Genomic DNA, 12,173 nt, shown 5'->3' on the forward strand with positions numbered 1-12,173 from the left:
GGTATTAGTTAAAAATAGATAACAAAGGCTAAACTTTAGCATGAGTGTAATAGAATTTAGTAACAACGATTAGTTTTCATAGTACTATATAATATAGCAAAATCAAAGTATTGAAGAGGAAAATTGTTAATTTGGAATCAAAATTTACGCGAAAAATTCTTAAACTCTTATAGCTAGTTTTGGGAGCTGTGACTGATGAGAAAAGAAAAGAAGGTGACAAAAAAAATATTCTTTCTAGTATTTGGTAGTTTTTGAGGGGCGGAAATGGATGGAAAGCGTCTAATTTGGACAGATGAGCTCCTACTGTGGTGGTTATCAAAGTTTTTCCCTTGAATGTGAGCGGAAAGTATTGGAAAAGCTGAGAATACCCAATAAAATTTTTCTAAATGCCAATTTTGTCCTCAAATGTGTACTGAACAAATTTTTATTGACATATATATATATATCTGTATATATATATATATCCAAAATTATCCCTTTTCCTACCTTAACTCCCAAACAACACTAAAATTTCTTCTTTTCCTTTCTCTTATAACTTAACATTTCCCATCTTTTTTTTTTCTAACCTAAATATCCAAACTAGCTATTAGTATCAGAATTTGAAAAACTTTTGAAAAAAAATTGAACAAGACAAAATATGGCCTTTTATGAAAAAAAGTATCACAATAGATGGCTAATGATAAAAAATATAGATGGCTACTGATAAAAAAATATAGAATATGCTAAAATATGTTATGTTTTTTGAATTATTTCTTTAACTTATAGGGTCCATTTTTTCATATGATTAACAAGAAATTTCCATCATTTGTAATTATATAAAAAAAATAACCCTCAAGTAACGTTTGGATTAATAAAAGGGTATGATTTTAATGGAAACGCAAATAAATCAAAGCAGAAAATTTTTTTCTAGCCATCTTGTTTGGATTACTTATACAAAGAAAAAAAAAGAAACACCAAATATTTTGAAAAAGAAAGAAAAGAATAGATTATGTGTGGTTACATTTTATCCATAACTTAATAAAATCTAATTGTAAACATATTTTAATACTTTACCGTCTTTTGTGTATTTTCATATTCATCTTGTTATTCTTATGAAAAATGTATGACATAATAATATTTAAATAAGAATTTTAATCTTTTCTTCGAAGAAAGAAATTACAAAAACTACTAAAATATAAAAAAAGAATTATAAAATGTTAACAATTATCATTATAAAATTTAGTATCCAAGATTTTCAAATTTTTTTATATTCAAAATCATGGTTAATTCAGTACAAGTGACTAAATTATTTCTCTCCATATAAATATGTAATATTTCTTAAGTTAAAAGGATGGTAAAGTCATTTGACCATCCATGAGATTGGGTCCAAATGGCTTATAGGGGAGGTAAGTGATATTTTCAAAACTTCAGGGGAGGGCAGTGAAATTGTCAGAAATCACAAGTAGGTTTCTGAAATTACCCCTTAAATTATACTATAGACGCAACGGCTAGCCTGTAAAACGGTAACCTGCAACGGTCAAATGATTCAAAACTTTTCTCCTTCCCATGCTTCGCTAAATTAGACCCTGAGTTGGCCTCCCTCCTCCATCTCTTCGCCCTACCTCTCTCTCCATTCTCCACCCTCCCTCCATTTCTGCACCAAACCCACAAAGCAGTAGTATCCTCTCCTGAATAATTCCACATTTCTTTCAACGTCTCTTGCGCTCAAATCAAATTAACTGCTAAAACCCATTTGAAACTGAAGATGTTGCAAGATATGTGGAATGCACCTCCTGGATTCAGACCCACGAAATCCGCTCCTTCATCTCCTGCTAAGCCTCTCGGGGTCTCCAGAACTCGCTCTGAATCCTTCCATGTCGCTCACAAAGTCCCAGTGGGTGACACCCCTTACGTCAGAGCCAAAAATGTCCAAGTAAGCTACTTTTTTTCAAATGGGCTGCTTTAATTTTTTTCCCCTTTTTCTTCTTCAGAATTGAAACTTTTTGAAAACGGGTTAGACTCTCTTTCATTGTTTCCGGCATCTCTGTTTCAAATGGATATGGCCTTTTAATTTTTTCAGCACTTTCTGGATTTTACTGATGTTGTCTGCATTTGTGTTTTTATATTGCTCAGTTAGTGGATAAGGATCCAGAAAAAGCCATACCATTATTTTGGGCAGCCATTAATGCTGGAGATAGAGTAGATAGTGCTTTGAAAGATATGGCAATTGTAATGAAGCAGCAGAATAGGGCAGAAGAAGCTATTGAAGCTATTAAGTCACTGAGAAGTCGGTGTTCTGATCAAGCTCAAGAGGCTCTCGACAACATCTTGTTAGACCTCTACAAGGTATAATACTTCCTTTTACTGTCAATTATTTCCATTTAGAAAGTTAATTACAGTTATCAAAGTTAGCATTATAATCAAATATATGATCTTCCAGAGATGTGGGAGATTGGATGACCAGATAGGATTGTTAAGGCATAAGTTATACTTAATTCAACAAGGAATGGCCTTTAACGGGAAGCGCACAAAGACAGCAAGATCTCAAGGGAAGAAATTTCAGGTGTCTGTTGACCAAGAAGCCACCCGATTACTGGTATTGATCCAGTGCCGAACTTCAATTGCATCCTAATTTGCTTCTTGCTTATACTGAAATCAGAATGTTCATGAAAATGGACAAAACTTTGTATGTTTCAGGGGAACCTGGGATGGGCATTAATGCAGCAAAACAACTATATTGAAGCTGAAGATGCTTACCGGAGGGCATTATTGATTGCACCGGACAATAATAAGATGTGCAATTTGGGCATCTGTTTAATGAAACAAGGGAGAATAGCTGAGGCCAAAGAGAATCTCAGGAGAGTCAAACCAGCAGTGGCTGATGGCCCTAGAGGCATCGATTCACATCTTAAGGCTTATGAGAGAGCTCAGCAAATGCTCCGGGATCTTGAGTCTGAGATGATGAATAAAGGTGGAGATAGGGTAGAACAGAGCAAGTTGTTTGATGCATTCCTGGGTTCTTCAGCAATCTGGCAGCCTCAGCCTTGTAAAGAGCAGAGCAATGTGTCGACTGCAGATTCTTCTAATCACCACCGGGACGAATATGCTGATGAGAATATCAGTTCTAACCTAATACAGAACCAAATGGTTCCTCCTGTACAGAAAAATGTCAAATCAAGTGTTGTTTATGGGAATTCACTCAACATTGATGCACCGCCATTTTATTTTTCAAAATCTTCCAAGGATCCAATCGGTACTCAGTTTCCAGAAACACTCAAGAGAACAAGATCTGGAAATGCTGCTAACTCGGCTAGAGCAAAGACAATGGGAGAGTTGATGATGATATCATCCCTAGAGCCAGAACAAAAGGTCCGAAAGCAATCAATTTCGCCAGAGAAAGATTCCGATAGGCTGGCAGATTTGCTACCAGATAGCAAGGACTTTGAAGAGGCAATACTAGCCGCGGTATTAGGTTCAGGCGATGAGTCTGGGAAATTTTTGGAATCCAGGAATGATGCAGGAGTATCTCAGCAAAAGGTTGATAAAAGGTTGAAGGTCTTTCAGGACATCACGCTGTCTTTGAGTCCAAGGGCTTAACTAACATATTAGCCATACAGCAGCAGCTAATTGAATAATTTTATTTTAGGTTTTATCCAGTCTTAGCTTGGAGATGAACTTTTTCTCCTCAACTCATATTTCTCAATAAGGGAGTATGTCTTACTTGGTTCTACTTGTTCTAAAATAGGTTAAATTAATATCGAGGTTCTAACAGTCCTATTTATTAAACTTTGCCTTGTGGCTTGATGTAACAATTATTTTGACCTCACTTTCCCAATAAAATTCTTCCTTTCATGCTTACTTCCGTGATGTTACTTCTGATTTAAGTTCATACCACCTTTTACTTCTTCTTTTTTTTTTCCCTTATTTTTTGTTCTTCTAAGAGCAAGCTTGTAAACCCATTGGTGCGGAATGGCAACATAAAGATTACATTACAAAGGAAAATCCTTCAAAGGATATTGGTCTAAATGTTTGCCCCCATAGCATGAGAGGACAATTGCATTATTTGATCTTCATGTGAATCACAACTGTGACAAGATATATAGTTGCTATGACATAATTCAATTGAACGTAAATAATTCAGAAATCTTGTTTACTTGGCTCTTCTGTTAATTTCGTAGAAGTAACTCAAGATGACTACAGTTGCAGCAACAGCTACTCCAAATGCAGCTTGGGCTAATTTGAAACGAGAGGAAGGTGGGTTGAATCCAAGCTCTGAAAGTTTCTTATGTGAGGCTGCATAATCTCTGAAGAATGCCTCCTGATCCTGCCAGAGCCAAAGCAAAAACAATTACTGATCATCACAAATTGGCTTCATTGAGTAAGGGTGCATAAAGTAATATAACAAAAGAGGGTGTGGTTTTTCTGTCCTTTCCCTTTTGTTCTTCAATTAGTTTTGTGTAGCAATATTTCCGTGGAGAAAAGTAATCCATCTCATATGATTTTTATGAACAATTTTCTGACCTGTATAACCATTGTTTACAATAGAGAATGTCAAAAAAAAAAAAAAAATTTTCAAAATCAGTAGTTATCCATTTTCCAAAAGCAGATTTTTCATTTCTTTTTTTTGTCAAATTCACAAGCACACTTGTTCTTTCAATTTTAGTACCAAAATGTACCTCCCAAGTCCCACCTCCATCATCTCAACCTTTTCCAGGGCTTTTACTGCTGCTTATACTAGGAAGAGTCTATGGTAAGACCACCCCTATTTTCCCAATCCCAGAAGAATTTGCTGGCGAATGCACATCAGTCCCTCAGTCTCTAAAATTATACGTATTTGCAGATTATCTAACTGACACGTATCAACCACACAAAATATCAGACAAGTTTACAAGCACATCTTTTGACAGGTATGATCCGCTTTGTTTCTGATTCTTGTTAATATCAACTTTAGAGCTAAGTCAAAGATTAGTGCAGAAGAACCAAGTTCCACTTCCTTGCAGTCTAACAATTTAAAAGTTGTGAAGAATAAGCTGCTCTACCTTTGCATAAATCTCCACAAATCGACGAAATTCAGGGTCCTCTACCAGAGCTTTATCTGTGGGAAGTTTCAAGAGGCCTTCTGAATCGCCTTTCAGAAGCTCGCTGTCATATCACAATGTTTACAAACATTAAAAGATCATATTATTCCATAGATAGCAATCCAAAAAGATGCCAACTCTCTCTGTCTAATCTTACAAGAAATATGAGTTGTCAAATTTCAGAGGTTCATATGTCCAAGGTCCATCAAAACCAGATCGCTCTAGATGAGCCCTACCCTGGATAAACTTGGAAAGTTTATGTAAGCTCTTTACTTTGGTAAACTATACAAAAAATCAAATGCTGTATATGTGGGTAAAAATTACCAATGTGTGGCCCCCAGAGAGCGCCACAATATCCTGATCAGAAAGACCCATCCTGTAGAAGACATCTCTTAAATGTGATACACCTGATGTGGGGGAGAAGGGAGGAAGGCGCGGATTAGAGAAATATAACTAGCTTCTAAAATCGTGTTTAACTGAGTGCAATCGTTCTTTAGTAAACATAAATGGCCTTCAAGCTCTTCATTGTAGGTCACTAAATGTTGCAATTTGCAAGGTCATCTTGTTAGTTGCATTCGAAGAAGAATATTAGCCAGCATATTCATTCAGTTAATTAGCAAGCATATCTATTAAATTGATATAAAAGGCAAAATTACACTTTGAGCATACACTAAATAAACAAGAAAACAGTATAACAACCCAATGTAAATTTTTGTGACATGACTAACCTTCCTTAGCATCAGGAAGGCGGCCTTCTTCCGGACAAACCACAGAGTCCTGATGGAAAAGTAACAAGTTACTGAAGCACATTGTCTTTCTCTTCAGTTAAAGATAGCACAAAGAAAATTCGAGTTGGATGTTCATAACTTCCTCCATAGCATACCTTTCTACCTGGGACAAAATCAATGGTAGGGCCTCCAGTTACCTCAACTGCTACAACACCAGCCAGCTGAAAACTCAAGATATCAAAGAAAGGAAAAACAAATCAAGGCTCCAGTTTGAACCTTGCAGAAGAATTGGAAATGCAATAGAAGGAAATATTCATAAAGCTAATATGTCCTTGCCATACTAAAAGCTTATATGTCCTTGCCACACTAACTCATAGAATTCTCCATTTCTATGGTCATTACATGAATGAAGCAAAGCAGGTTCACCAAATTAAGCAGAAAGGCAACATAAACCAGCAGCTACTAACAGAAACTAGAACAGGCAACTAAAATTACCTGATAGAGGTCAGCATATGTAATTTTTGGATGTTTAGCTTTTATGTCCTCTGCTCGCGAAGAAGAGAAAAAAAAGAAAAGAATGAATCCATTAATTCAGTGAACAAGAAAGTCATATTCAGCGTATGAAGTAGACACTGTATGTGATTCAAAAAACTAGATACTATATGAAATAAACTTAATAATCTTTATCGCAATCTTTTTCTCCGCACAAAACTATCAGATTCAGAGCATAGCTCATTAGCTACTCGAAACTGAAGAAACAATCTAAAACCATCATGTCATAAATGCCTAATCACCAGCAGAACTGCTCTAAAAAATCTCAGGAGGTATACAAATCTCTGCGTTACATGTACTTTAGTTTTTGAAATCATAAGGGGAAGGGTGGACTGACCACATAGGTCGACTGCAATTTTCAAGCCGTTATTGGCAGCATGCTTCAATTCTACCTCGTTCCTGATTGATCCATTAGGCCCTCCTGTCTTTGTTTTAGCATCATAAGTCCCCGCGTCGTGCCACCTACAAAGAAATATATACATGTATCCACCCTCAGGTTTTCAATTGAGCTCATAACCGACAAGCTTTATGTATATAACAAAAATCAAATGGTTCCTGTTCGTAAACATGCAAATGCAACTAAGGAAACAGACCCGAGAAAAGAAAAGAGAAAAAGGAGAAAAAAAAAAAAGGAGAGATGAAAGAAGAAAGAAATAGAGAGAGATACGCTAAGCGGAGCATGATAGGGGCGCAGTTCTTGGAGGAAATGAGAGCTCTAAGGTTTCTGCGAGCCCTCTCTATTTCCTTCCTGTACTCTGCATCCACCACCGGTGCCACCATTATCGTCCAATTTCTTTAGCAGTTCAAATGTAACTAAATTTCTTCAATCGATTCTCCAAATATAAGCTCTTAATTCTTGTACTGAGAAGAGAATGAGTGCGCAGAAGGAAGAAGAAATGGATCTTAATCGTACAGAAGAAGAGAAGAAGACAAAGTAAAGAATACTTGCTTGGTTGGTTCGTTGGTCGTTAATTTGTTATGGAGGGAAATGATAAGCTGATGAGTGATGAGGTTATAGTTTCGAATCAATTGTGTTTGTTTTTAGGGTTAATTACATTTACCTCCCCTGAAATTTGACCAAATAACGTATCGATCCCTGAAATTTGACCAAATAACAAAAAGGTCCCTCAACCGTTAGTCTTTGCCGTTGACTGTTAGGGTTAATTACATTTACCCCCTTGAGATTTGATCAAATAACGAATCGATCCCTAAAATTTGACCAAATAACATATTTCTCCCCCACACTAACTTCTGTCATTTATATGTAACGAAAATAGCCAAAAATCTAAATAACCCTTATTGATTTCCATCAAATTTTTAAGGATTAATTACATCTATCTCCCTTGTGGTTTGACCAAACTACTTTTAAATCCCTGTGGTGTGGTAATATTACATGTACCTCCTTTTTAAGTAATCTCGTCAAAGACACTTAAATAGAAGTAGTAAAATATCATATTTACCCTCTTTGTAAAACTTGTAGTTAGAGAAAACTTACCGTTAAAAAATCGAAGGTGGTTTCAATAATAACGAATTAAACTAAGAGTTTATTACTTAAATAAAACAGTTTTTAACCAGTATAAAAGAAAAAAAACCCAAGCATGTAATAATCAAACTTGATAAAATATGCGCATAAAGGAACAAAAGAAAGGAAATGAAGAAAAAAGGAAAGCTTAGAAAACAAAAAAGAAATTAAAATATGAAAAGCAAAGAAAGGAATGGAAAACAAAAGTAGAGTGAAAAAAGGAAACCGACAATTGAGCGATGAAAGAAAATTTATAGAAGCAATGTAAAGATTCACTCAATCCACCACAAAAATGAGACGGACATGATTTTAAAAAATGAGACCATTACCTGATTCTCAAATATCCTTTGACTACTTAATCGGCCATGACAAAGTGTTTTGTGTAGAAAAGCCTTTTGCTAGTTTGGTTTTACAATGGGTTACTAATAAATAGAGTAAAATGCCAATAGAAAGCTGGTACTTCATTTATATAATATAGGAAAAGTATAAGGAGCTGGTACATTATGGAAAGAAAAAATGCGTACTACATTTTCAACCCTCTTATTCGCTAGAAATTTTAATTTTACTTTATCTTTTAAATAAATTATTTTTTGAAAAAATAGGTACTTTGTTCATATAATTGGGAAAAGTCGTAAAGCACTGGTATTTTATGGGATAATGGGTATTACCCCATGTAATCCAAAATTTGTCACACTATTTCACCAAATTATAAAATACGTGTATGGCAAATTTTGCATTACAAGGTCTATCAAAATTTACTCTGATTTTATTTGTTAAATAAATTAATAATTTGTTGGATTCAAAATTTTATCTGTTAACCAAAATTTTTTTCTGAAAACACAAAAATCGATAGGTCAAAAATTTGATGGAAATCAATAAGGGTTATTCAGACTTTTGGCTATTTCCGTTACATATAAGTGACAGAAGTTAGTGTGGGGGAGGAATCTGTTATTTGGTCAAATTTTAGGGATCGATTCATTATTTGGTCAAATCTCAGGGGGGTAAATGTAATTAATCCTAACAGTCAACGGCAAAGACTAACGGTTGAGGGACCTTTTTGTTATTTGGTCAAATTTCAGGGATCGATTCGTTATTTGGTCAAATCTCAGGGGAGGTAAATGTAATTAACCCTTATTTTTACTTTTTACTCGACGCGAACTTTTAAAGCGCGTAGAAGATAAGCGCCAAGATCACAATTCACAACGGAGTATAATTGGGTATTGCCGTGGACGTGAGCTGTGTGTCGACTGTCGAGCACTGTGGATGGGCCTCGTCTGCTTATCCATTACTCCTTGGGCTTTGGGTTTTTCCTGTAGGCTTTGCGTCGAGATGACTTTTTGCCTTGCAGGTTCTTTGTCGTTTGTTTATGTAAATGTCCACTAAGAGCCCATAAGCTCACTCATTTCAGGGATTGGGTTTTTGGTCTTTGGACCCTGACTGTTTCTGAAAAATTCAGCCTCCCACGTATATCACAGAATCCATACTAAGCTCAATTCTCTTTTTCTTTTTTTTTTTTTTCTTTTTGATTCTAATTTTCCTCTTAATTGCGTAATCAGGTTTAGGTCATCGGGTTTCGAGAGAGAGAGAGTCATCAGTTGTGGAAATGCACAGGACTCAACGCTTTTCATATCCTGGATGGGGGGATCACTTGTAGGAATTCCTCAACAAAAAATAGGAAAACCATATGATAGGTTGTAGTTCATATGAAAATCTCAAGAATTAAAATTTCTAGATTCAATTTTTCCTTCTTAAATCTCGCATCTCGTTTCTTCCCATTTTATAAGTCAATAATCCTACTTTGAACAAGAAAGTCTAAAAAAAAAAAAAAAAAAATTCTCTGCAACTACAGCTATTTAATCTATTTCAAACCGGATCAGATAGATACACTACTACACTCTCTGATTTTTTTATATCAAGAAGCATTATACTTCTTATGTGATGTACGAGAGAGGTTTAAAAAAAGGCTCTCCCTAGCCATTAGACCCAACGCCCAGTGATTAAAGTGTCAATTAAGTCGGTCTTTTATTGCATGACTCCTTATAAACAACTCTCTCCCAATCAAATTACTAGAAGTTAGGTGCTGCTCAGTTCTTCCGCATTAATTAATGCTGTTGTTTGTAACATGTGATGATGTCTGTCTCTTTATCTGTGTTTGCGTGCGTGGAGGTAAAAAATGTAGATGGACTGGAGATGTTCAAAAGTATATGATGGTCCAGAATGTTGTTGGCATGTCAAGCAGAAGCGACCATGTGGAGTGCAAAATCTTCTTCTTACCATCAGCGATTCAGCGTTAATGAAATATATTATTAACTAAAACTATCAATCAGTCATTTGAGTTATTGGATCGCGGAGAAATCTGTCAATAAGAGTTGAAGAGGATAAAAAAAAAAAAAAAAAAAGGACGCTCCGGTTTGGATTGTTATTTTATGCCGGAAAGTTGCGCCGTTTTTCGTGATCATATTTTTCTATTATTTTTTTCTCTCACATACATTAAATCGTTACAGTAATTTTTTCATAAAAAATCATGAAAATGCAATCCAAACGTTGCAATTGGCCCCGTTTGGATTGCATTTTCCCTCATTTTTCATGAAAAAATTATTGTAGTAATTTGATATATGTGAGAAAAAAAAGTAATAAGAAAATGTAATCATAGAAAACGACGTAATTTTTCGACGAAAAACGGCAATCCAAACAAGGTCCAAAGAGTTTCCCATTGTAGTAACATGCCAAGAAGTGTAATACTTGGTGAAATGATTTTCCGAGATCAATTACAAAATAGTATATGACTCTTTTACTATTAAGTAGCCACCATGTTAATTTCACGGAACCAATTTTTTTGTAATGAATCTTTTTTAAAAAATAATACTAATAAAAGAAAGGGGTAAATTTGTCAGGATATTAGATATCTGTAATAGTGGGAGTAGTGGAGTCTGGACCTGTCTGTAAATTGAAATTCTCCGTGTCAGCTCGATTCCAATGTCACAGCTCCCTAGGAAAGTTAACCAATTTAATAATCACCCTCAATTAATTGATTCCCCCTTCTAATTCCTAATTAATTACCGGTAAATGACAAAAATTAGCCACCGCATTACCTCATGTATACAACTGTGGTATTGTACTATTAAATTACAGTTGAGTCCTCAAAATTTAGAAATTTTGGATTTAAGTCCTCCTTTCTTCTCTCACTTCTTAAATTTCACCCCTTATTTGAAATTCAATTTTTGCACACATATCATGAATCAAACGGTGATAGTGTATACACTTTCAGTGTATATAAGATTTACACAAAAAAAAAGTGTAGTACTATACACTTAAAAATGATGCCATTGCCACTTCCCTTGGGTAAACCAGCGCTAATCCTTCTTTCACCAAGTCTTTTGTATTTTTTTTTTTCAATCAAATAGCAATCCTACTCTATTCAATACTAAAGGAAAACCAAACCATCCTATATAAGAACATTTGAGGAAAAGGACCCGTTAGACCAAATAAGTATACTAAAAAATTATAGGAAAATGACCGCCTAATCTAGAAAATACACTACACGCTCTCTAAACTTTTTTAGCATACGATGCAATTAAATACCTAATTTACAATTCAGAGAGGGATTTGAATCTTATAATGATCACATCATCTCCCCAGTGCCCTCATTATTGGCCACTCCAGAAGAGAATCTCTTTATAATCTTTTGTATTTAATCGATTTTTAGGGGGTAAATCGGCATGCATGCAAATATAAGGTTCGTATTCCTACAGTAACTTCTGTTTTCATATTTTTCCGTTCATTTTTCCTCTTTATTCCGTAGGCCTTGGAATTCGGACATTCAAGATTTTTGAGTATTGTAATAGTATAATAAATTTGCAAATCTACTTCCAATAAACCACTTGGGATCCTCAGTGACATGTTTTCTATGCCAATCCAATGCCACCTATAACATTGTGCCAAGTGTCATGTTATTATTTACACTTTAATTGTTTAATAATTCAACTTGGTTTGGTTTAACACAAGTTTTCTTTACCTCTAAAACTTTGAACCAAACTTAACCAACCGGTCTAATTCATATACCAATACTTGTGTAAGGCAACCACTCAAGATCAGTTGCTTTGGGAAAAAGAAAAAGATAACCCTAAACAAAATTGCCTCCAAAGTGGTTAATTTTGGTTCAATTCCTGTGTCGATGAATCCAATAACAATCCCTTCACCAGCAGTTTCAGATCCACCTTCTTTTGCCCATCCCAGTTTCTCTGATACTACATCTGAAAATTCATATCCAGTACCGTAGCACTTTATTGGCATTTGTGAAGTAACTCCAGATTT

The 12,173-nt window shown here is 35.1% G+C and overlaps 2 protein-coding genes across 2 annotated transcripts; one reads left to right on the top strand and one right to left on the bottom strand.

Moving 5' to 3' along the window:
* The first annotated feature begins 1,531 nt into the window (after positions 1-1,531).
* On the top strand, positions 1,532-3,837 carry LOC113700411 (protein POLLENLESS 3-LIKE 2-like). The gene is made up of 4 exons (XM_027220848.2): positions 1,532-1,912; positions 2,113-2,325; positions 2,420-2,575; positions 2,677-3,837. Exons 1-4 carry the CDS (start codon positions 1,745-1,747, stop codon positions 3,574-3,576), a joined length of 1,437 nt encoding a protein of 478 aa, XP_027076649.2. The 5' UTR covers positions 1,532-1,744; the 3' UTR covers positions 3,577-3,837.
* A 158-nt stretch (positions 3,838-3,995) lies between these two features.
* On the bottom strand, positions 3,996-7,237 carry LOC140011510 (L-ascorbate peroxidase 3-like). The gene is made up of 9 exons (XM_072060515.1): positions 7,005-7,237; positions 6,675-6,799; positions 6,281-6,330; positions 5,941-6,006; positions 5,786-5,834; positions 5,382-5,464; positions 5,215-5,294; positions 5,019-5,121; positions 3,996-4,303 (listed from the first exon to the last, which is right to left on the bottom strand). The coding sequence occupies exons 1-9, from the start codon at positions 7,115-7,117 to the stop codon at positions 4,130-4,132; spliced, it is 843 nt and encodes a 280-aa protein (XP_071916616.1). The 5' UTR covers positions 7,118-7,237; the 3' UTR covers positions 3,996-4,129.
* Positions 7,238-12,173: the final 4,936 nt, after the last annotated feature.

This window comes from Coffea arabica, chromosome 7e (genome assembly GCF_036785885.1).
Source record: "Coffea arabica cultivar ET-39 chromosome 7e, Coffea Arabica ET-39 HiFi, whole genome shotgun sequence".
Taxonomy (NCBI): Eukaryota; Viridiplantae; Streptophyta; class Magnoliopsida; order Gentianales; family Rubiaceae; genus Coffea; species Coffea arabica.